Source organism: Pogoniulus pusillus, chromosome 2 (genome assembly GCF_015220805.1).
Source record: "Pogoniulus pusillus isolate bPogPus1 chromosome 2, bPogPus1.pri, whole genome shotgun sequence".
Classification (NCBI taxonomy): Eukaryota; Metazoa; Chordata; class Aves; order Piciformes; family Lybiidae; genus Pogoniulus; species Pogoniulus pusillus.
In genome coordinates this window covers 2,198,999-2,222,971 of record NC_087265.1, presented here as the reverse complement: position 1 = coordinate 2,222,971, position 23,973 = coordinate 2,198,999, and the positions used below count along the sequence as shown (strand labels likewise).

Here is a 23,973-nt window from a genome sequence, read left to right as displayed (position 1 = left end):
AGAAAGAAAAAAAGCCCCCAAAAAAAAGGGGTCCAAAAAAAAAATCAGCTTAAAACTCACACCAAATTATCTAAACAATTTAATGCTTAATAGAATGCAACTGCAGCCCAGGATCCACACTAATGTAGTGGCAGCTCTTTGAGTGGAGGGAAGGAAAAAAAAGAGCCCTCATCACTAAATGTATCACATATGCATTGTGTTACATTAGAATAATGTATTTTAATCACCCAAAGGAGATGTCTAAACAGCACAACTACACAGCCTTATTTAGCATTAAACATCCTTGTGAGCTGAGGTAACCTTATAAAATCATGCTTAAATAATGTAAAACACGAGGCGGCACAGAGCAATATGCATTTTTAATTAGTAAAGTGACTAATATCGAGTGTGTGCTTTGAGGTTTTTGTTTCATTAAAAATGTATCTGTTTCTTCTTTTTTTTCCCTTCTTTTTTTTTTCCCCTTCTTTTTTTTCCCTTCTGTTTTTTTCCCTTCTTTTTTTTTTCCTTCCTCCCTTTTTTTTTCTTTGTTTCCCTTTTCCCCCCCTTTTTTCCTTTTTTCTCCCCTTTTTTTCCCCTTATTTTCCTTTTTTTCCCCCTTTCCCCCCCCCCCTTTTTTTTTTCCCTCCCTTTCCCCCTGCAGCTGAATATCTGTATTCTACACCTGAACAGCTTTTCAAAAGGCTGCAGAATTTCTGCAAGAGACCAGATCTTGTGAGGAGACATCTCTACAAGGTAGCTGTTGGGAAAGAGTTTGGTGTCGTAGGGTGGTACAAATTTACAAAGCAGGGGGAGGAAGTGGGGAGGGGAAGGGAGAGGAGAGAGGAGAGGAGAGGAGAGGAGAGGAGAGGAGAGGAGAGGAGAGGAGAGGAGAGGAGAGGAGAGGAGAGGAGAGGAGAGGAGAGGAGAGGAGAGGAGAGGAGAGGAGAGGAGAGGAGAGGAGAGGAGAGGAGAGGAGAGGAGAGGAGAGGAGAGGAGAGGAGAGGAGAGGAGAGGAGAGGAGAGGAGAGGAGAGGAGAGGAGAGGAGAGGAGAGGAGAGGAGAGGAGAGGAGAGGAGAGGAGAGGAGAGGAGAGGAGAGGAGAGGAGAGGAGAGGAGAGGAGAGGAGAGGAGAGGAGAGGAGAGGAGAGGAGAGGAGAGGAGAGGAGAGGAGAGGAGAGGAGAGGAGAGGAGAGGAGAGGAGAGGAGAAAAAAAATAATCAAACCCTTAAACAAAAAAAAAAAAGACACCAACCCCCCCCCCCCCCCGACAACATTTTATTAACATACTAATGTTTAAAGGAAACATGCTAGGGAGGGATATTAGTCGTTACACTAACAAGGATTAATTAAACTAGATGCCAGTTGTATTAACCTAGGTCGTATGAAATACGTGCTCTTAATGCATGCTACATGCCTTCTTTTTTTGTGCTTGTGTGTGTTGTTTTAATTTATTGTTTTCTAAACTGACTGTCCTTGGGACCCAAGAGGCTTATAAAAATGAACCTGGATTAATGCAACTCATTAGTTTAAAAGGAAAATAAAAGAAAAGATCCCACAATTATATTAATGAGGATAAGCCTTTACCTCCCGATCCTAATTTAATCTTCCAGTCCTCAAAAATGATGTGCAGGTGATTGGCATCAGGTAAGAGTTCTCTGCCTTGGGGAGCTGGTTTGAGTCATTTTCATGACTGTGATTGTTTTGACACTCTGCTGTTTTGTTGAGGGGTGTTCAGCATAAAAAGTTTCTCAGAAGCATTTATCATGTCCTGCTCTTTGCAGTTATGGAGAGAAAGTGCAGCTTCCATTTGAGTTTGGGTCTCGTGGTCGGTGACTTTCACGCTGTTAAGAGGTGTCTTTATGCTGCTAAGAGTCACACTTTTTATTGTTTTACTTCTAATGACAACGATTTTAGATGAAGCACTGAATTTGATCTTCTCCCAGCGAGGAGCTATTACTGCATGATGCTGCTTTGAGACAAGTCGCCTCTATTTTCTGCACGCTGACATGCACATGTGCAATGTTTTCTGACCGTTTCAGTCCTGGCTGTGCCCTGGGTGGGTTAATCCTACATGACAAAGGTGTTTCAGGTTATAAGAAGCCTGGATTCAGCCAAAGTTCTTAAAGGAAGGGCAAAGAAATGCTCCTCGTGGTGCTCACGTGCTACAAACGTGGCCTTTTTAGCCTTCCCTGGCACACTGTTAATGAACAAGTCGAGCAGTCTCCTTCTTACTTTGGAAGCTCATGCTGCCAGCAGACCTAACCTCATCGCTCCACCTTCCTCCCTCTGGGGACCAGACAAGTGTTGGGTCTTGCTATGTGTCGTCTGCATCGCTCCCCCTTCCCGCACACATGTAGCAGGAGGAGCGAAGGCTTTAGCCCACGCCTGGCTCTTTTTTTTTTCCTTCATGTGTGTGACCTAAAAATAGCCTTTTACATAATGACACATCAAAGATGGTGTTGGTTCTGCAGGAAACAGTTAAAACTTCAAGAAAAAAAAAACAACCAAACCACCAAGCTAAGGGAGAGAACCAAAAATGCAATTTAACACCCAATTTCAAGCTCATTATCTTTCATTGTCTATTAACTTGGCAATGGTTCAGAAGGTAGCTCATAATAGTTTAAAATGCTGACTGCACACTTCCAGTGTTCAGCCTTACTTCTTGAGTCAATAGCGTTGTGTAGTTATACATGGTGCCTTCAAAGGGAAAACAGTGCCTAAACGTTTACCTTGACATTTCCCAGTGCCTCGAGTTCAGCTGATAGCTGTGCTCATGTGGATCTTCTCTCTCCGCCTGTGCATCCCCAGCTCCTAAACAGAGCCAAGGAGCACCGAAAATGGAATGCAAACCAGCATGGCTTTCAAATGTGTGCAAAGTGCTGGTTGGCTTGAAGGGTTGTTCTGTTTCTCTCTAAAAACAAAACATCCCTGGGGCTGGTTTGCAGGCAGAAGCTGAAGGTGTTTCTCCCGCCCAGCCCTGATCGGATCTCCTGTGTGCAACAGGTAGCAGTTGAGCTGCACGGGAGATCGTTTTAAAATGAGTAAAGCAGAGCCTAATCCGGAACCTGTCAGCACCAGCAAAAAGATCCCTGTTGTCTTTAATAGGCTTTGGATCAGCTCAGAGAATACTGTTAGAGTTGTCTTTTTGTACCTACACCCACGTGCACCAAAGCTTCCTTTGCCGTGACACAACCAGCAGCAAGAGCTCCTGGGAGAGCGCTCGCTCAGACATGTGCTGCTAGTGTCGCTCCAGTTGGAATGATGCTGCCTTTCAGGAGGCAGGAGAAGAGTGAAATCATGAAGGGTACTCAACACTTCCAATGTATTTGCAGGGTTTTGTTTTTTTCCGTATCAATGCAATCATTTATACACTAGAGGGGAATAAAGAGGGGATCCCAGCCCAGCAGTGCATGCTTGCTGCTTCTCTTTCAGCAGCAGCCTTCCTGACCTGCTCCCTGCCTGGAGTTCGTAAAGCAGCTGTGAGGTCTTGAGAGTCCAGATGCTTTTAAAGCAAATAGTACTTTTCTCTTCTGATTGGGGATGCTGCTTCGTAGATTGGGAAGTCATCATCATCACAAGTACCTTGGCATAGCCTTTTACATATTGTTGGGGTTTTATTACTAAAGATATCCATAATAATTAAGCAGCAGTCTAATTAAAGAGGCAGTTTATTCCTTCAGTTGTCCTCCGTGCTTGTGCTGACAAAGTTAGGGGTGAAAGGGAGATAAACGGCAGCAGGGCAGCCAGGTTAGAGAGCCAGACACAGGCAACGTCCCTCTGAAAATGCACAGACCAAGGCATTAAACTGCAGGAGCTCAACTCGGCGCAGCAGATTGATGCTGGCAGACTTTTTAAAGCATCCCTAATGTAAGCACCTATGAAAAACCTTTCCCTGTGATGTATTACTTACCCTGCCTATTCACAGCACCCACGGCTGGCTCATTTGCATTTCACCATTGCCTCCTACCAGTTATTAGCAGAAGATTGAGATGAGTGGAGAGCAGACTTCATTTGTTATCATTTATTTGTTCTGTTACAGCTCTGTGGAGTCGAGCGTTGCTCTCTGGCTCAGGGTGTTTGTGGTTGCCAAAGTAAAGAGCCAGAATGAAGGAAGGAACAGCACCAGGGCATCATTTTCTGTCAGAGCACACCGTAAGACCTGTCAGTGCTCACAAGCTCCCTATCTAGTAGATTTACAATGTAAAAAAAAAACATAAACCCCATAACAACAAAAACCCCCACCATAAAATAGGGCAAAGCATTTGTTTCTGCATTATTTTCTTTAAGTTTACCTTTCAGTTCCCTCACTTCAGTTTCCTAATTTAAAACAGCATGTATAAAGAGTATAGAGTGGAAAGGGACAAGAAGAGTTGCCAAAAGCCAGGCATGGAAGGAGCTGACAACTTTAAATAATCTCTCCCAGCCCTCCCAGCTGAATGAGTGCTGCTTGACATGCTGTCAGCTTCAGTTCCTACAGAAAAATCCTCCTCTCGCTCATGCTTGTTTAACAGAGAAAAGAATTTGGCCCACTTTCTGACATTCATCTTCTCATTTCCATCACACTACAGAAGCTCACCTGCCTATGAAAAGACACATGGCGTGATTTCCCCCCCCTCCTTTTCTTTCTTACACCACTGTAGAAGGAAGTCTGCTGAATTCAAAGGGATTAAACTGCTGTAAAATCAAATTAAGATCCCAGTTAGACCGTAGACATCTGAATTGTTTCCAGTCTCAGGATTTGGCTGTGTAGGACACTTCTAACAAAACTTCCTTCTTGCCTTTTGTTTTTGATTTGTTCCTTCTCTTTTTTGCTGTGATTTGAGATGAAGCAGCATCTTCAGTGTTTCAGGAACACGTGTAGGAGGGAAAACCACTCCTGATCATAGCATCGAAGAATGGTAGAATCACAGAATAACAGAGTCACAGAATCGCAGAGTCACAGAATCACAGAATCATAGAGTCACAGAATCATAGAGTCACAGAATCATGGAATCACAGAATCATAGAATCATAGAGTCACAGAATCACAGAGTCACAGAATCACAGAATCATAGTCACAGAATCATAGAATCATAGAGTCACAGAATTGCAGCGTCATAGAATCATAGAGTCACAGAATCATGGAATCATAGAGTCACAGAATCACAGAGTCACAGAATCACAGAATCATAGTCACAGAATCATGGAATCACAGAATCATAGAATCATAGAGTCACAGAATCACAGAACCATAGAATCACAGAATAACAGAATCACAGAATCAGTCAGGGTTTTTAGAATAGAATAGAATCAACCAGGTTGGAAGAGACCTCCAAGCTCATCCAGCCCAACCTATCACCCAGTTCTATCCAATCAACCAGACCATGGCACTAAGTGCCCCATCCAGGCTTTACTTCAACACCTCCAGGGACGATGACTCCACCACCTCCCTGGGCAGCCCATTCCAGTGGCAAATCACTCTCTCTGGTAAGAACTTCCTCATAACATCCAGCCTATAACATCTCCCTTGGAAGGGACCACAAGGATCATCTAGTTTGAACCCTCCTGCCATGGGCAGGGACACCTTACACTACATCAGGCTATCCAGAGCGTCATCCAGCCTGGCCTTGAGCACCTCCCTGGGCAACCCCTTCCAGACTCTCACCACCCTTGTGCTGAAGAATTTCTTCCTAACATCCAGGCTGAATCTGCCCATTTCCAGCTTTCAAGGATATTCAAGATTGTCTCTTTGTTTTTTAGCGTTTCTGTGATTTAAAGGGATTTACTTAACCAGGTTGGAAGACACCCCCAAGATCATCTAGTCCAACCTATCACCCAGCCCTGTTTGGTCCTATCACACTGAACTGAGAAATTTGTAACCTTTTTGTGTAAATTATTGCCAAAATTTCCTAGTTCTCCATTTGACATTCAGGCCTTTGGAATCTCTTCTTCCCTCTCACAGCTTCTTATGGCGAAGTAGTTCATTGTATCTTTACAGATGGCACTTAGAAGCATTTCCTCCCTTTGTCTCAGGCTTTCCCCACCTTCAGTTGCCTTGTCTTCTGGTTCTGAAGCTGGTCACCTTGCAGGAGAATCTCCCCATCATCCATCCTTTCTGTGCCATCCATTATTTAATGAACACCTCAATCTTTTCAGTCTCTCCTCCTGAGTGGTATTCCATGTTCCAGTCTAACATCATTCAAGCCATTTGAGTGCTTCAGAGCTGGTTTTGTGCTGGTGTGATCATTGCTTTACAGAGTGTTCTGGGCCATGCCATCAGTTTATGTGATGTGTTTTACTCTGATAATTCTCAACCTGTTCTTTATGGAGCCAAACCTACTGTTTACTTTTTAATGGTGAATGTATATTGAGCAGATGTTTGCTTACAGTGTTCTCCATCTCTTTTGTCCCGAGCTGATAAAGTTAATGCAGAGCTTTATGAGGTATGCAAATAGTGCAAATATTTCCAACCATCCTGCTGCTTTCCTGTTCATCAGCAGAGCATCTTTGCAGAGAAAGGAGGTGGCATTGTATTGAATTTGTGTTTCTACCTGGTCAGCATTAGGGGCAGGTCAGACAGGGGTTGGAAGCAGAAGTGGGGAACTTGTGTTTGCCTCTTAAGGTACTCAGTATACAGTGAGCATAGACTCATAGAATCAAGCAGGTTGGAAGAGAGCTCCAAGCTCAGCCAGTTCAACCTAGCACCCAGCCCTGCCCAACCAACCAGACCATGGCACAAAGTGCCTCATCCAGGCTTGGCTTCAGCACCTCCAGGGGTGGCAACTCCACACCTCCCTGGGCAGCCCATTTCAATGTCAATCACTCTCTCTGACAACAACTTCCTCCTAACATCCAGCCTAGACCTCCCCTGCCACAACTTGAGACTGTGTCCCCTTGTTCTGTTGCTGCTTGCCTGGGAGAAGAGCCCAACCCCATCTGGGTTTTATAAGCATGAAAGAAGTCACCCCTCAGTTGTCTCCTCTCCAAGCAGCACAGCCCCAGCTCCCTCAGGCTCTTCTCATAAGGAAGATGTTCAGCTTCCTTAATCAGTTTTGTGTCTCTGCACTGGACTCTCTGAAGCAGCTCCCTGTCCTTCCTGAACTGGGGGGCCCAGAACTGGACACAGTACTCCAAGTGTGGCCTCACCAGGGCAGAGTAGAGGGGAAGGAGAACCTCTACCTATTGACCACTCCCCTTCTAAGAATGGCATTGGCCTTCCTGGCCACAAGAGCCCACTGCTGCCTCCCTGACATCCTTCCACCCACCAGTCTTGACATTTTCATTGCCACATGTATGTCTGATAGAAGTGAAATCCAGCTGGCTTAGGAAGTTTGCACAGGTGGGAATATCTGCTGGACTGTGGGACACAGTTGAAGTATGTTTGGGTCAATGTGAGCTCTTCAAGCAACCCATGGAAAAGCTGGAGGCAGCTGTGGTATGGTGAGGTCTGCTAGCTAATATGGCTCACTGTGGGAGACAGAAGCTAACTGCTGAAGCTGCCTGCTGGGTCGCTCTGCCATAAACACTTAGAGACAGTGTAAGTCTGTGCAGGCATAGATGTAAGTCTGAGTGCATACATGTACATGTGCATAGAGCCTACATCTCTGTGTACGTAGAGCCTTGAGAAGTGGGGCAGTGCCAGCTGCATTAGGCATGATGAGTCAAAGCACAAGGTCCTGCACCTGGGATGGGCTAATCCCAGACACAAATCCAGCTGGGTGCATAGTAGCCCTAAATGAAGAGACTTGGGGATGCTGCTTGAAGAGAAGCTCCCCAGGAGCCAGCAGTGCCCTCATGCAGCCCAGCAGGCAACTGTGTGCTGGGCTGCAGCCAGAGGAGTGTGGGCAGCAGAGCAAGAGAGGGGATTGTGCCCCTTGGCTCTGCTCTGCTCAGACCTCATCTCCAATCCTGCCTCCAGTTCTGGTGTCGCCAGCATGAGAAGGACACAGAGCTGTGGAGAGAGTCCAGAGGAGGCCACAAAAATGCTCCAAGGGCTGGAGCAGCTCTGCTGTGAGCACAGGCTGAGGGAGCTGGGGATGTGCAGCCTGCAGAGGAGAAGGCTCCAGGGAAACCTTAGAGCTGCTGCCAGTGCCTGAAGGGAATCCTGCAGGGAGGCTGCAGAGGGACTCTTCATGAGGGTGCCTAGAAATGGGAATGATTTGAAGCAGAGGGAAAGCAGGGTTAGACTGGATCTTGGGAAGAAGTTCTTCAGTGTGAGGGTGGTGAGACTCTGGAATAAGCTGCCCAGGGAGGCTGTGGCTGCCTCCTCCCTGAAGGTGTTTCAGGCCAGGTTGGATGAGGCCTTGAGCAGCTGAGTCTAGCTGAGAGGTGTCTCTGCCTGGGGTGTGGAGGTTGGAGCAGATGATCTCTGAGATCCCTTCCAGCCTAAGCCATTCTATGACTCATTCTATGGTTCTGTGATTCTGCAGTTCCATGGTTCTGTGTTCCTATGTATGTGGCCTGCAGCTGAACTTCTCCCAAGGCTTGCCTGGCACTTGGCTCTCTAATAGGTATATCTAAGAGACTTGAGCTCTCTGAAAATGTTGATGGTGGCAGTTGGTGCACTTGTAGCAGGAAGAAAGCCTTCATTAGGACAGCAGTTACATGTGCATCTTTTAGCATAAGCATCAGGACTCTGAACTTTGTGTTCTAACAATGTTAGATGGCTTCCAGTTTTGTTCTAGAGAGTAAATGAGAGCTGGCAGATGAACCACAGCCACTGTAAAGTGGTAGATGGAGAAATAGGTCATAGGAAGTAGGACTGACTTTGAAAGGAAAGTTGCAAAAAGCATGAAAAGTTAGTTAGTCAGTAGGCTGTATTCAGATCAGCTTGAGAAAGAAAGCCTGGGACTGTTTTCCTGCTGTTGTATTTGGTCAGTGTGTCCTACAACATCCTGTGCAAGGTACCCACCAGTGCATCTTGCACAGACTCATGTCCAACAGATGATGTTCACAGGCACACAGGATGTTAGGGGCTGGAAGGGACACAAAGAGATCATCGAGTCCAGCCTCCCCTGCCAGAGCAGGACCATACAATCTAACTCAGGTCACACAGGAACACAGCCAGACAGGCCTTGAAAGGCTCCAGAGAAGGAGACTCCACAACCTCTCTGCATAGCCTGTGCCAGGGCTCTGGGACCCTTCCAGTCAAGAAGTTCCCCCTTGTGTTGAGGTGGAACTGTCTGTGCTGCAGGTTCCATCCATTGTTCATTGCTCCTTGTCCTATCCCAGGGAGCAAGTGATGTTTTCTCTTTAAAGACAGAAAGAGTGAAATGAGTTTGAAAAGGCCCCAAACCTGCAGAAGAGCCCAGTTTGTTCAGGGCAGAGTTGTTGCTCTACTGAGAAGTGTTCCATAGCTCTGACCTGGGACCTTCACAGTGCACCCAAGTCGTGTAAACCAGTGCTATCTTTAGCTGGAGCTTTCCAAAGGTGCTTGGAGTTTGAAAGTTGAGCTCCAGAAGTAATTACTCCAAGCTGTTTTCCACCTTGATTCTTCCCCAGTACTTACAGAGCAAAGAAGCTGGGTCACAGAGTAAAGCTGACCCGGGATAAATTGGCTCTGTAAATCCCTCAGCCTGCCAAATCTCAGGTTTTGTGCTGAATAATGGGCTTTGAGTCTTCATTTTATTAAGGGCTTGGGGGGTTTTTGAAGTGCATAGAATGCCCAGTACTGTCTGCTTGAACTCCAGCTGTCCTGAAACAGCAGGTCCAAATGGATGAATCCTGCTTCATTCCAAAGATTAACTTGGTGATGGCAGAGTAGGTATTAATTGTTTCAGTTCTGATCTTAGGTCACAGGACACACATGAGTCGGATGCTTCATAGGAGATGTTGTACTGCTGGTGACATCTCCTTGTGCTGACTGTTCCTCCTGGGGAGGTCTTAGAGAATCATAGAATTAACCAGGTTGGAAGAGACCTCCAAGCTCATGCAGCCCAACCTAGCACCCAGCTGTATCCAGTCAAGCAGACCATGGCACTAAGTGCCTCACTCAGGCTTTGCTTGTACACCTCCAGGGACGGCGACTCCGCCACCTCCCTGGGCAGCCCATTCCAGCAATTACCTGAAGGGAGGCTGTAGCCAGGTGGGGTTGGTCACCTCTCTCAGGCAAGCAGCAACAGAACAAAGGGACACAGTCTCAAATTGTGTCAGGGGAGGTCCAGGCTGGATGTTAAGAGGAAGTTCTTGCCAGAGAGAGTGATTGGCATTGGAATGGGCTGCCCAGGGAGGAGGGAGGTGGTGGAGTTGCCATCACTGGAAGTGTTGAAGCAGAGCCTGGCTGAGGCACTTAGTGCCATGGTCTGGTTGACTGAATAGGGCTGGGTGCTAGGTTGGACTGGCTGAGCTTGGAGGTCTCTTCCAACCTGGTTGATTCTGTGATTCTACAATTCTAAGAAGAGTACCAGAAGAGTATAAGAAGAATACCCTGCAGGTTTTCAATCTGTGGCACATCCACCACAACCAGCAGTAAAGTAAGTGGAGGTTTGGTGGTGCCCATTGGGCAGCAGATAACCTGGGGCTGCCAACCAGCTTACCTGTCTGAAAAATCCAATCTCTGACCACATCACTTCCACCCCTTCTGAAATCCCAGGAGCTGCAGAACCTTTCCACAGCGAGCCACATCCCTTTTTGTGTCCCAGCATCTAACGTGGCCTGGTGGCTTCTCTCTTGTGCTTCCTCGTAGGGCGAGACGGCTGGGTTTGCTTGGGCAGCGCTCGGCGGTAAATTCAGGTCTCTGCTCGCAGCAGAACCGAGGGAAGATTTGTGACAGATGGGGCTAAGTCACAAACTTGCAGCCTCAGGCAGAATTGTGGAAGTTTCCAGAGTGTGCCCATATTTACCTGATCAGAGAGAAAAGAAAATCTGCAGAGGAAGCCGAGCCTGGCTGCTTGTCATAGCTGACACAGAGCCATCTGCCACAAACCTGTGGCGGCTTCAGATCTCCAATCCCTGCCACCACCCCAGCTCAAATTAAATACAGATTCTTAGAGACGTTCTGATGGTTACACATGTCCTCGGCATCACATGCAGGAGACTGTGCAGAAAAAAATCTGCGGCCTGTTGTGTAACCGCACTCATGTATCCCATATGTGGTGCCACATTGAATTTCCGGTTGGATCTGTTTTTATCCTTTGTACTGGATGACATGGTGCCTGAATTCTTTCTTTTCGCCGACACGATGGCAGCCAAGCTGCAGCTTCAAACGCTCACACTTGGCTGAGTTTCTACCTAGGTTGCCAGGTTATCATTGGAGCCTTATTGTGTCCTCAAAGGGCCACAGGGCCTGAAAGGAGGATCCGAACTAATTGGGTAGCCATCTCTGGGTTGTTGGGAGGCAAAGGGCTGCTTTCCCCTTCCCTACTTCCCCCTTTTTTTCCCCCTTTTCTTTCCTTTTTTTGCAAATTAATGACTCGCTGGCGCAGGGGGGGGTTGGGTTAAGTGAAGGTATTAATAAGGGGTCTGGCAGGTAATCCCCTGATTCGTGGAGTTACATTTGCATTTAATTAATCTTAAAGAAAGACGAAAGATAAACAGCTGTAATTCAAACTAGCATGGGAAATAGGCTACGTGGTGCCATCTATCCGATGAAATGAAAGCCCAGACACTTGTTTCGTGCCTCTCAAGGATGGAGAACAAGCAGATAACAGTCAAAACCGCTGGCAGTGTGGGAAGCAGGAGCTGGAACGTAACGGCGCTTCATCAAGGAGCGCCGCGTCCCGTTAACAAACGCAGCCTTTTCAAGATGAATCGCCTCCCGTTCCAGCAGTCAAGCCGCTCTGTTTGTTGATGTAAAATGTTTTGAAGATGGAGATTGTACAATAAATTTTTAATAAAGTGCCCACTGCAATTTTTAATTAGCATATCTCATTCATGTACAAGTGTGTACATCTATCCGTCTGTTTATTGCTGCGCATATCCTTGTGTCAGAGTCAATGAATGCAATTGTGTCTTTATCTGATGAAGTAGGAGCTGGTTTGCAAGTGATAATAAAATGTTATGACAACTCCAAGATTTTCAACTCTGGGAAGAAGCAGGAAGAGGACTCTGAGGTGCGAAGCCTGCTAAGACCTCTCTTTGTGGACAGCAACGGTTTCAGCTTCCTGCCTATCAGGCAGGGCAGCTCCTCTCTCCATCCAGGCAGGCTGTCACCTGGCAGCATCTTCCCTTTGCCCAAGCTCCATCCACAGCAGGTGAAATATGGGGGCTGGTCTCCCCTCTGTGCCTTCCGACAGCTTCTGATGCCATCAAGATGCTGAACCATCCTTTTTTGGTGTGAAAGAGAGCACATGGTATCTCTCTTTAAAATTGCTCCATTAAGCAATCAAAAAACCCCAGGGGAGACCCATGGGAAGTGTTTGGATATTTTTCCACCCAGCAGTAATTTTGCAGGAATCATCTGCTTTGTCTGCTGGATCCTCCTTGATTATGCTCAGCCAAAGCCTAGCTTGGCTCTTGGTGTCTGATGTAGTTGAGTAAAAGTGATCAGGACAGCACTGGAGCAGGCTGCCCAAAGGGGCTGTGGATTCTCTTCCTCTGGAGACGTTCAAAACCCACCTGGACACGTTTCTCTGTGGCCTGCCCTGGGTGATCTTCTCTGGCAGGGGGGTTGGACTGGGTGATATTTTGAGGACCCTTCCAACCCCTAAGGTTTTGTGATTCTGTGATGCTGTGTAGAGCCAGGTAACAGTCCTGCTTTGCACTTCTCACAAGGTGTTATCATAAATGCTCACTGATGTTCTCACACCTTGCACCAGCAAGAGCAAATTAGAAGTGTATTTTAGTCTTCACTGATGGGGAAACTGAGGCACGGTACAGCTAAAGCAAATTCCTTCAAGTTTCTCAGTGAGTCATGCTCCAAACCAACAGAAGGGAAAGAGGAGATGCTGTAACGTTGCTCTAGGGTTTGAGGTGAACAGCTCTGTGCTTTGCAGTTGAAGACTTGCTGCCCTTGGTGCACGCCATGACCGAAGGACAGAAAGTCTCACCTATCTGCTTGGCAAGGTGGCCCCCTTGGCTCTGGCATCCTTACTGATCAGTGGTACTCTGCTCATGCCCAGTCCAGTCTGGTAAGTGAGGCTTCACTTCGATGGAAGGTTTTGCCTCCCAAGTTAGGACCCCTTGCAGGATTGTCTTCTGATACTTTCCTGCACACTCTTAGCAAAGACATGCAGCTGCTGAGCAGCAAGGAAGAAAATGTCCTTACCACACCTCCTACAACCTTCAGGTTGACCTTATGGCAGTGGCCACCATGGACTGTTTGAGATCCTCAGTCAGGAGGGTGAGGAAGACTTCCAGGTAGGTGATGTTTCCCCTGAGGTAGTCTTTCTTCCACCAGCCCAGTCTAGACTGAAACAACCTGAGGGGTTTTGCCTCGCAGTTTCTGAAGATCAAATGAGAGAGCTGCTCGGCTCTGCTTCATTGAAAGCCTTCACTTCAAAAGGTCAGAGAGACAAATTGGGATCTCGGTCCCGTTGTTCCTACACACATGAGTAAGTGATGAGTGCAGAGACCTAATCTTGTGAGTAAAGGGATAGAATTAGCCCTTGACTCCCTTTCATATTTATTGTTTCACCTGCATCAACACAGCAACTGCAAGCACTTTGATGCAAGTTTTGGTGTGGAGTCAAAGCCAAATGGCTTCTCCCAGCTCCTGCCAGACTCACTCAGCAGCCCTCCCACCAGACAGCTTCTTGCCTTCCACATCAGTAACAGGCCAGGCACCTAATCCTGCAATCCTTTTGTCTTAGCATTGGGGATCACAGGAAACACAGACTTACTCCACAGGAGCATTGTCTTTTCCCATATAATAGAAAATAAAGTCCTGAAATAACTGGGGAATTCTGTAGCAAGCTCCTTCCAGCATTCCCAGCAAGGAGCTGTGTGGTACCAGACCAGCTTCTATCCCTGTGTGTGCAGCTCTGCCTTGGCTCAAAGCTGTTCTGAATTAGGAGGCTAGATTTGTCTAATTGCATTTTTAAAGAGCGAGCCAGCAGGTCATTAGAAATCACGGAGCAAATTCTGCTTCTCTATTACACTGACACAGAAATCTTGAATGAATTTATATCAGGAGAGCTGGGGCGGGTAGGATGTACCTCCCATCTTGTTCCTCAGATTATTAAAAGTTGGAGGGCCTTGGAAATTAAATTCACCTTGCCCTGCTCAGGCTGTTTACTCTTTGTTTTGGGATTCCAGTAGGGGCAGTTGAAATGAATTAACCCATCCCATGGCTGCTCCTAGCCACTTTTAACTTTGGTTCTCATCTCCTAGTCCAAGAACTAGTTTGTGTGGAAAAGCCTGGAGGGCATTTTCTTTCAAACAAATTGTTTTCATGGGAATCATTTCCTAGAGAACTCTATTTAAAACCATTTCAATGAATCCTTGATTCTGGGGAGAGGAAAAAAAAGGTGGGGGGGGGCCCAAAAAATTAAAATTACTTTTTTAATATATCCTTGATTTGGAAGACTTTGCACTTGGTTATTTGCAGATATAAATGAGCAGCTTAATGAAAGTCCTGGAGAAATTTTCCCCTCTAATAGGCCAACCTGATTGAACTGAAATACTTTTTTAAATGGTTGAGGCTGGGAAGTGAGGCTTCGTATTGCAAGGAGAATTTTGCCTCTATGAGTTATGAACCCTTGCAAGTAAGGTTCTATAATAGAAACACTGTCAGAACTTTAATTATAGGGTAATAAATAGCAACGCTGCATTATCTTCTGATATCTCTTTACATCCTCAGCAAACGTACACAGCTGTTGCTGGAAAACTCTTCGTCAAGCGCTCCCGAACTGCGCCGCAACTTATCACCCACCCTCCGTGAAAGCGGCGGCAGCAGCGAGCGCTTAACGGGGAGGAGGCAGCGGGAAGCGGCCGCGGGAGCGCAGGGATGGAGCTCAAAGCGCGCAGGGACGTGGGAGCGCAGGGATGGGGCTGGAGGAGCGCAGGAGTTTGAGAGTGCAGGGATGGGACTACAGGAGCACAGGGGTGTGAGAGTGCAGGGGCGCGGGAGCGCAGGGATGGGGCTGGAAGAGCGCAGGGATGCGGCTAGTGGAGCGTAGGGATGCAGGAACGCAGGGATGGGGCCACGGGAGCGCAGGGATGCGTCGTCAGAAGCCGGGAAGCGGCGGCGGCGGCGGCTGCCACGGGAGTTGCCCAAAGCGCATCTGCCACGGGGGCGGGATGGGGACACGTTGGCACCGAGTGTCCCACCCCGGGAAAGGGCTTTTCCCGTCCCGGCGAGGCCGAACGCATGGGAGCAGGGGCAGAGCCAGGTCAAACGAGGCTAATGGCAGCTAAAGCAGTAATAATGACGCTAAAGGCGGGGAGAGGGCAGAGGACGCTCCGCAACCGGGGGTGGCACCGCGGTGCATTCCGCGCTTCTGCGCGCAAGGCTGCGGGCAGGAGGGGAGCTCGGCTTCCCCCGCGGCCCTTCCTCTTCTTTTGGCTAACAGTTTATATATACGGCAGGCAAAGACTATCCCCCACAGACTGTGGTTTTTCCGCGGGTGCGGAGCCTTTCCCCAGCCGTGCGCGCCTCCGGCTGCCCAGCTCCACCTCTCCTCCAGTCTGGGTGTCAGCGCTCTAAGAAAAGAAACACCCCCAAAAAATCCCAAGCAAACAAAAAACAGCCCCCAAGCCTCTAAAGAAAACACGGGCAAAGGAGCGCAGCGCTGAGGAGGGCTGGGGAGGGCTGGGTGCTGGGGGCTTAACCCTTAGAGCTTTGAAGGCAAAACAAGGAAATACATGGGAAAGGCATGTCTGTAAACAATGATAATTAGCCTGTTCAAAAATCATAACACTGATTAAAATCTCTGATTCATTATTTATTCATCACAGAGCCTCTTTGCAGACCTGGGAATAGTGATTAAAACCTAAGTGCTGCTCCTCAACGTCGCGCTGCGAGCGAGGCGCCTAAAAAGGGGTTAAAATGGAAAGGAAAGAGGAAACCAAGCAAACAGAATTCTTCTTTCAAGAACCAATACTTTCTTCTTCCCTTCCTGGCAGGAGCACTCCCATTCCCCCCAAATTTTGGTATTATGAAAATGTTTCTCATCCGAAGTACAAGTGTTAGACTGAATCCAGTTGGTACTGAAATTGCAAACACACTTTCGCTCCCAGAAAAGCCAGCAGAAAAAGGGACTTAACTTTTAACTCCATAATAGCAGGTTCCACAGCAAATGAACAACCGATGGTCAACTGGCCAATTATGGTATAAATACCCCCTTGTTTACGGCGAGGTGTTAAATGAGCCTTTCAAGCACAAAGGATCAGACTGTCTAAGCTACAATTTGTGCTTCATCCCATTATGTCTCCCCGAAAAAAAAAAAGGGGGGGGGGGGGGGGGGGGCATCGAGTGCCGGCGTAGGTAATGTGCCCACAGAACATATTTCTTTCTGTTGATTTTAGTGTGCTTTAATTCAATACACACTCTTGTTTACTTTTTAAAATTTAAATAAATGTCAGCATTGTATAATTTCTATGTTAACAAAGCAGTGAGCGAAATCCCTTGTATGTTTATAAAATATTATTGTTTAATTCACATAGTTTAGGAATTCCAAATGTTGAGAATAGGAAGGAGGCCAAATACCATCTGTTTATAACTATGATGCATCATCATATGTGTACTTTAAAAAAAGAAGAAGGAAAGGGAAAAAAAAAAAAAAAAGAAAGAAGAGAAAAAAAAATACCCAGCTTGGTCAATCCTGCCACTGTTTCTAGCTGCTAGGAATATGGGGAGGATTTCAGATTGCCGTGTGCAGCTTGCAGGGGATTTCAGTGGGGTTTCATTCTGAGTTGCTTGTGTGTCTGCACTGGTGTCCAAAGAGCTCCATGAGGTACTCAAGTGCCCCGACTATTCAAGACCTGCCTGAGTGCGTTCCTGCTCTAGGGGATCCTGCTCTGGCAGAGAGGTTGAACTGGATGAGCTTTGGAGGTCCCTTCCAGCCCCTGACATTCTGTGATCTCTCGCTGACACCAGTGCAACCACTTTCTCCCAGCCTCAATGTCATACCCCTCTCTCCCCCACTTCAAATCAAGAAGCAAAACCTGGAAGGTTTTATTTCAAATTCCATCTATTTTTGACCTTTCTCTTTTTTTTGGGGGGTGGGGGGGACATATGCATTCATGGCTTCGCTTTCAAGTGATTCACACGTTCATATGCCTGGGTTTTTAAGGACAGAAAGAAAACATGAAGACTGTGTAGCCTGTCTGTAGCAAAACACAGGCTATGGGTTGTCATTCAGCTGATCGTGCATAGTTGTTTTGGTTTTTCTTTCCCCCCTCACCTTCCCCCTTTTTTTTATAATGAAAAAAAACCACCCTTCTCTGTCAAATGTTAGTAGGTTTAGGTCCAAGTTAAAATAGGTCCTCGTTAAAAATAATGTGTTCCATACTACTGCCTCGGCAGTAATGTGCATTTTAAAGGGAAGGTAGTCAGCAGGCTTAAAAACAAAGAGAGTGTCTCCAAGTTAAGCAGATAAGAAGATCTTTTTTTCCAACCCCAAGTTAATTAGCTAGCATGTCAAGGCTCATAGATGTCTCCCTACCTTTCAAGGGCTGAAGAATCCCCAGTAAATGTACTTAAACTTCCTAGCCAGGGCCAGCGAGATGAATGCAGAGATTAGGGCGAGCATTACCCTGCCTTCTCAGTGCATCCCAGGTGCAGTTCATCCTACTCTTGATAATGACGCTTGGAGTTACTGAGGTGGTTTCTGAAACTCACATATGGGGTCCGTTCCCCAAGGATGAGGAATAATAGCAGCACTCAGGTGGTACAGGGAGGGTAAGCAGGGATTTGCTGCTATCTCTGCCTGGTGCGCGGTGACTTTTGGGTTGTGCCGATTTAATAAGCACGAAGGTGCATTCAGGACAAGGGCTGTGGTTCTCTATCACTGCTTTAATTTTCTGTTAACAAACAGGGAACAAAACAAAACAACAACAACAACAATAGAGCGAAACCACAACAAACAAGTACAGGTGAAGGGCAAAAAACTGTCTGGGCTTGCTGGAACCCAGCCCTGGCAGAATGCTGGGGCAGTATGAAACGGTTTGTGGCCAAACTCTCAGCAGTTTCTGTAATACCACAATTTAGCAGTACTGTAGGCAGAGCTGAAATGCCTGGGACTTTGTTTTTTTGAACTTCTTCCTTTCTACTGTTACATTTAACGTGCAGCATCTTGAATTACTTAGCTACACCCAGATAGAAAGTTACAGCTCCCTTTTGCACTGCACTGGGCTGTTCCTGCTAAAACCTGCCCACCAGAGTGTACGAGCCCTGTCCAGTGTGTTTTCCATCATAAGCCAGCCTTTAATGTGCCATTCCGAGGCAGGTCTTTATCTGGAAAGGTTTTAATTTTTTGATTAGTAAAAGGAAATGTCTCACAGACACCTTTCTTAAGTTACCTTCGTGGAGCTGGTTCCATCAACAGAGATCATTTGCTGCTGTGCGACGTATTTAATCTGCTCACGCTGCCACTACGGGAGTGAAAAGTAGGACAAAAGATACCTCCTGTCCCTGCAGCTGGCAGAAAGTCACACGTGTGAGATGTTCAATAAACCCCACCGTGCTCTCCACCAGCTTTGGGGAGCCAGGCCTGCATTCCTGCATATCACTGCCTATTTTCCAAGGCTATGTGGTCCTTGGTCTCCCAAGCTGAGGTAGCAGTCCCCGGGGGAAGGTTGTCCAATGATGATGTGCATACCTGCCCACAAGGAATTGTATGGAACCCTCATACTCACTTGCCACTTTATTTTAGACTTCAAACCACAACACTGAGCAGGCTGAGGTGGGAGTTGTGGGATCAAAGTACGACTCCATGAAAGGAGGTTAAAGCCAGATGGGGGTTGGTCTCTTCTCCCAGGGTACAAGTGACAAGACAAGTGGAAACAGCATCAGGTTGCACTAGGAGAGGTTTAGATTGGACACTAGAGACAATTTATTTGCTGAAGGAGAGAGCAGGCTGCCCAGAGAGGTGATGGAGTCACCCTCCCTGGAGGAGTTCAAAAGGCACGAACACGCTGGAGTAGTTTTATGAGACACACTGATGGAAGCCGTTTCGGAGGTGGCTAAACACCATGTTCATTGCGTGCTTGCTTTCATGCAGCTCCTGGGCATTGAAGTCAGTGCACAGAAGTGAAGATTTCAACTCTGACCCAAGCACAGGTAGAAATTCTGCATATGGAGCTGTGGTGGAGGTTCTAGTTCCCCAGTGTAGTGGGTGTACCTGCTTTATCTCTTGGACATCAAGGTGGGCAGTCAGTATCTGAACCAGGGCCAACAGCTTTCCATCCAGAACTGCATGTCCTGCACTCCTTGTTTGAGGGTGGAAGCCTTTCAAACAGAGCATGAAGCCTGCTTTATTTCAGGGGGAGAGCATGCTCCCTGCTGCATCCCACGAACCCTTTTGGGCTCTGAACGTCTCTGGCAGTGGTAGCTGAGGGCGTTCATCGTCTCACAAGCTCCTGGGCATTAACATTTAACCATCCTATAATTTGTTTTTTAAGTGAAAGCTGGAGATTAATAAACTTAATCTAGCATTCACACAGATTTGAGGACAGCTGACCTCTGCCCTCTAGAGACCCAGGCTCATTTAAGAATCTGCATCTGACAGAGCCCCTACAGTTGTAATGCCGCAGCCAGTCCCATCCCCAATGGGCTGCAGCGTGTTCCCCCCCCTCCATCTCTGCAGCAGGGAAAGCGGTGACAAGGAATTTGCTTCTTTTATTTATGCCTCCTGCTCCTGAAAAGGGGTCACGGCTAGCAAACAACACGGGTCCCTCCTGCAAGGTGGAGCAGCTGGGGAGAACCTCTCTCTGCTGGGGAGAACCCAGAAATAAAATCTTGGTTAAAACAAACAACCCAAACGATTCAGTTTGACAATTTGTTAGCATTTAGGGAAGGAAAAAGGAGTAGGGGGGGGGGGGGGGGTGGGGGGGGGGGAAGGCAAGACAAAAAATATCCCCTTGAATCTGGAATGCCAGGTCTTTGTTTTGGGGCACAGGTTTGCAGGTTTTGGTGATACCCTCCCCAAATGCCCCCAAATCATCAAAGCCTTTCCCGTGGAAGCATTCACAGGCAGCTGAAGTGGCGCCTCAAAGCGCAAAGCATTCGGTGTGGATTTCTTTGCACATCTCACGTCCTTACCATTCTTTGGAGGGGAAAAAAATTTGGCTAGCAGTAGTTTGTCAATGCTATTAATAGATATGTTTAATGCAGGAGTGTGCAACGTGATGAGCAGCCTTGGCAGGAACCATACCCAGCCTGATTGTATTGTAATACTGTTTGATGCAGCAGTGTGTTTGATCAGTTACAAGTGATGAGTATCATATCACATCAAACAATTTAATACAGTCTCATTGTATGGAATTATGGCTGCTGTCAATCAGCATGTGGCCTATTCCTTGCAGATCTGGCTTTGGGAGCTGGAATACAATGGTAGCTACATATGCATTAATAAATAAAGTGCTGCTGAAATTCCATGCAGACCTGTTGAGATTTTTGTTTCTCTTTCATGGCCTTTTTAAATTGCTTTTATTGTTTCATTATTTTTAAACTTTGTTGTTATTGTTGTTGTTGTTTTAATTACTATTATTATATTTTCCCCCCCTCCCATCTTCTTTTTTTGGTGCTGCAGGGAGATGAGATCACTTGGTCAACAGGACTGCCAAGGATGGGCCCAGTGTGCTTTGAAGAGTGCTTGGGAAACATCTAGCAGAGAAACGTGAGAGTTGGGGATTTGGACTTTTGTTGTGACTAGCAGCCTGAGCATCAACCCACTGAACCTTGTTTTCTGCTGGAGCTTCAAGGAGTCTCTTTTCTTGCCTTCCTCAGGGGGAGGAGAGGCTGCCTATTAAAAATGCATATGTTTTGTCTTACTGCTCGGCGCACCTCACTTGATAACCCCCTACTTTGATTTGGGGATGGCACTCTTTGAACTTAAAGTCTCTTCCTTAGGACTGATATATTCAAGGTGCTGGAGGGGAAGCCTGTGTCAGATGAAAGATCCGTATGTAAATAACGGTGTAGAGGTGGGGTTTAAGGCATTACCCATTTTACTATCAGTTTCAGACATGTGCTGCTCTGATGCTGGCGTGCCTGGCAAAAGCTGGAAGCCCCTAACACAGCAGATGATTTTTAATGAAGTCATACTCTGTTGCCTACAAATACAGGGTCATGCTACACTTGTACGGGAGCAGCCACCGCAGTAATGTTGCTTATTGTGGTCAAAGAGGGCAGAAGATTGCCTTTTTGCATTGTGTGGCTCTGGGGTTTTGGAGCCTGCACAGACAAATTGATTACACTGCAGCAGGCCACACGTTCTGAGAGCAGAGGTGTCAGGCCAAAAAGCCAAATTTCAGCAGGCAGTGAATCAGTGCAGTGACTGCAAGTTTGTTCCACCTTCCGCTGCGCTCCGAGCCTGCAGATCTAAAGAGCATTGCTGCTGGAAAGGGAAACCTTAGAAGAAAAATTTGTAGATCATAGAATCATGGAATGTCAGGGGCTGGAAGGGACCTCCAAAGATCAACTGGTGCAGCCCCCTGCCAGAGCAGGATCACCCAGAGCAGATCGCACAGGAGTGAATGCAGGCAGTTCTTGAATATCTGCAGAGAGGGAGACTGCACAATCCCCCCTGGGCAGCCTGTGCCAGGGCTCTGTCACCCTCACAGGGGAAAAAATTCTCCTCAGGTTCACATGGAACCTCCTGTGCCTCAGCTTCCACCCACTGCTCCTTGTCCTTGCACTGGGCATACCCCAGCAGAGCCTGGCTCCAGCCTCCTGGCACTCACCCTGCATATATTTATGAACATGAATGAGGTCACCTCCTACTTGTCTCCTCTCCAAGCTCCCAGCCCCATCTCCCTCAGTCTCTCCTCGTAAAGAAGTTGTTTGACTTCTTTAATCATTTTTGTGGCTCTGGACTGGACTCTCTCAAGCAGCTCCCTGTCTTTCTGGAGCTGAGAGGCCCAGAACTGCTGAAGGACGTGGCTCTTGACCTAACAAATGGCACATTTCCTTCTAGAGAGCAAATTATCCTAGGGGTTAAAGTGAAGCATGGGTAGAGATAGGGGCAGGAGGAAATATTGCTGGTTGACTTCTAGGTGCTTTGAGCTCACCTCTGGTTTGGAGGGGTGCATCCTGGCTTTTCCATCACAGGGATTTCCCAGCTTGCATTGGCTGACCACAATGAGGGACTTAGAGCAATCAGGGCTGTGGAGCTAGTCTGGAGGAAGCTTAACCTTTACGTAACTGGAACAACCTCAACTGGGAGGCATCCTTATAAAGCAAATAAATAAAGCCCCAGCTTGCTCCTGTAATATCATCCACCTGATTATTCCTGAGCACTGCTCAGCCAGGTATTTCCTCTGCCTTGTAATCCAAGCAAGACAGACAAGACCCCATATGCTCCCTTGTCCATGCAGGAATAGGTCGTCCTGTTACCCATCTAATTCTGGAATCTTATGATTTCTTAGTATGGACTAAGAGAATGGCCACAAGCACACCCTGCAAGAGCCAATGTAGCTGATTGATTCCGAGCCAGAGAGCTCCTGGGTGTCCCGTGGCCTGGGTCTGTCACGGTGCAAGGTTGTGTAAAGATAACAAGTGTAAAATCATATTTATGACTGTGTTTAAGAGGAAAAAGATATCGTCCTGCAGACCTGGCCCTGCACAAAGCTCCCAGCGATGCTCCAGAACCACGCAGCACCTGAAGCGGAGCGTGTCCTACCCTGGTTTATCGCATGTCTGGCTTTAATTGGCCATGGCTCCGTCTGAGACCGTGATCCATTCAAATCCTGTAGGCCACACAGGTCTGGAAGGTATTTAGATCAGAAAACTCATCCAAGCAAGAGGAGCATTGCTTTGCCACTAATCCACAGGAGAGCAGTACCTCCACAAGGTTATTTGTAGATTATAAGGCCAGGAAAGGACTATTTGGATCATCTGGTGTCACGTGTATAACACAAGCCATATGACTTCCCTCCTTTAATTCCTGTTTGAACCAGAAAACTTCAGCTTCTACCTGCTCTAAACACTGCCACTGATGCAGAATCCAGCACAGCCTCTGGCTTTATTAGAAGAGGTGGCTTGGGGAGATATTTTTCCTCTCTCAAACAAGGAGCCAAAAGTGGTGTTTATCTCTTGTGGTCATTAGGTACTTGTTGCTGGGGAAAAGATGCCAGCCACAGCATGGAGGCTGAGGTCCCTTCAATATCAGTGTCTTCTGCCTGAGTTTCCCTCATGGCTGAATGCCTTAGAACCACTCCTGGCATTAGAGGAGAGCCACCTCCATCTGGCATTCCTCTTTTTGCCCCTTTTCTGGGGCTTCTCTTGCAAGGGGCAGTTCATCAGCAGACACCACAGTGGGTTTGTGTGGAGAGCAATGATGCATTGATTAATCATTGTCCCTGCAGTAATTTGGTGAGATCTATCCAGGATACCCAGAAATGACATTGCTAAAATAATAGCCACACCTAGAGCTAAAAGGTTTTGCATTGCCCTGCATTTTAGGGGTCTGAAGGAACAAACAAACAAAAAACTTAATGCCATTGGTGTAAGTTGTGAAACTGTTGCTGGTGGCTGGGATGAAAGACACCATATGTGAGGTATGTTGCTGATGACTGCACCAAAAACCTGCTCTTAAAGAGTGATTTGTGCCTGCTGCGGGGACATCAGTTCATGGCTTGGCAGCATGAATGTGGGGGGTTAGAGAATGAGGCCAGATGTCATTCCCCTCACTATGTGTGAATGGAGTGAGCTCAGCATCAGAATTGTTGAACTAAAATGTCAGATTTTTAATTATAAGGAGAAAAGTTTAATGAAAAAGAGAGCTACAGAACTTTAACACTGATTTTTGCAGGCATTCACCCTGGTGGGTACTACACAGACATCTCCCTCTCCTAGCTGCACAGCCTATGGAACAGATGAGAGGAATATCATCTCTTAAGCAACAAAATATGCTTCCTAACTAATGTGATATCCATATCTCCCTCAGTACCACGATAACAAAAAGCTTCAGAAAT

At 47.0% G+C, this 23,973-nt stretch overlaps 1 protein-coding gene across 11 annotated transcripts in view; it reads left to right on the top strand.

Annotated features, from left to right (window-relative positions):
- The window catches only part of GTDC1 (glycosyltransferase like domain containing 1), a 252,240-nt gene extending 231,411 nt beyond the window's left edge, over positions 1–20,829 (top strand). For 6 of the 11 annotated variants that reach the window (XM_064154593.1, XM_064154613.1, XM_064154648.1 and 3 more), the window contains 2 exons: positions 641–732; positions 10,643–11,813. In XM_064154593.1, the coding sequence (XP_064010663.1) occupies positions 641–732; positions 10,643–10,726 (176 nt within the window). In that variant the 3' untranslated portion in view covers positions 10,727–11,813. Of the gene's footprint in view, positions 1–640; positions 733–10,642; positions 11,814–20,588 lie in introns of those variants that run through there. The other 5 variants (XM_064154622.1, XM_064154605.1, XM_064154596.1 and 2 more) reach the window with 4 other exon arrangements.
- Positions 20,830–23,973: the final 3,144 nt, after the last annotated feature.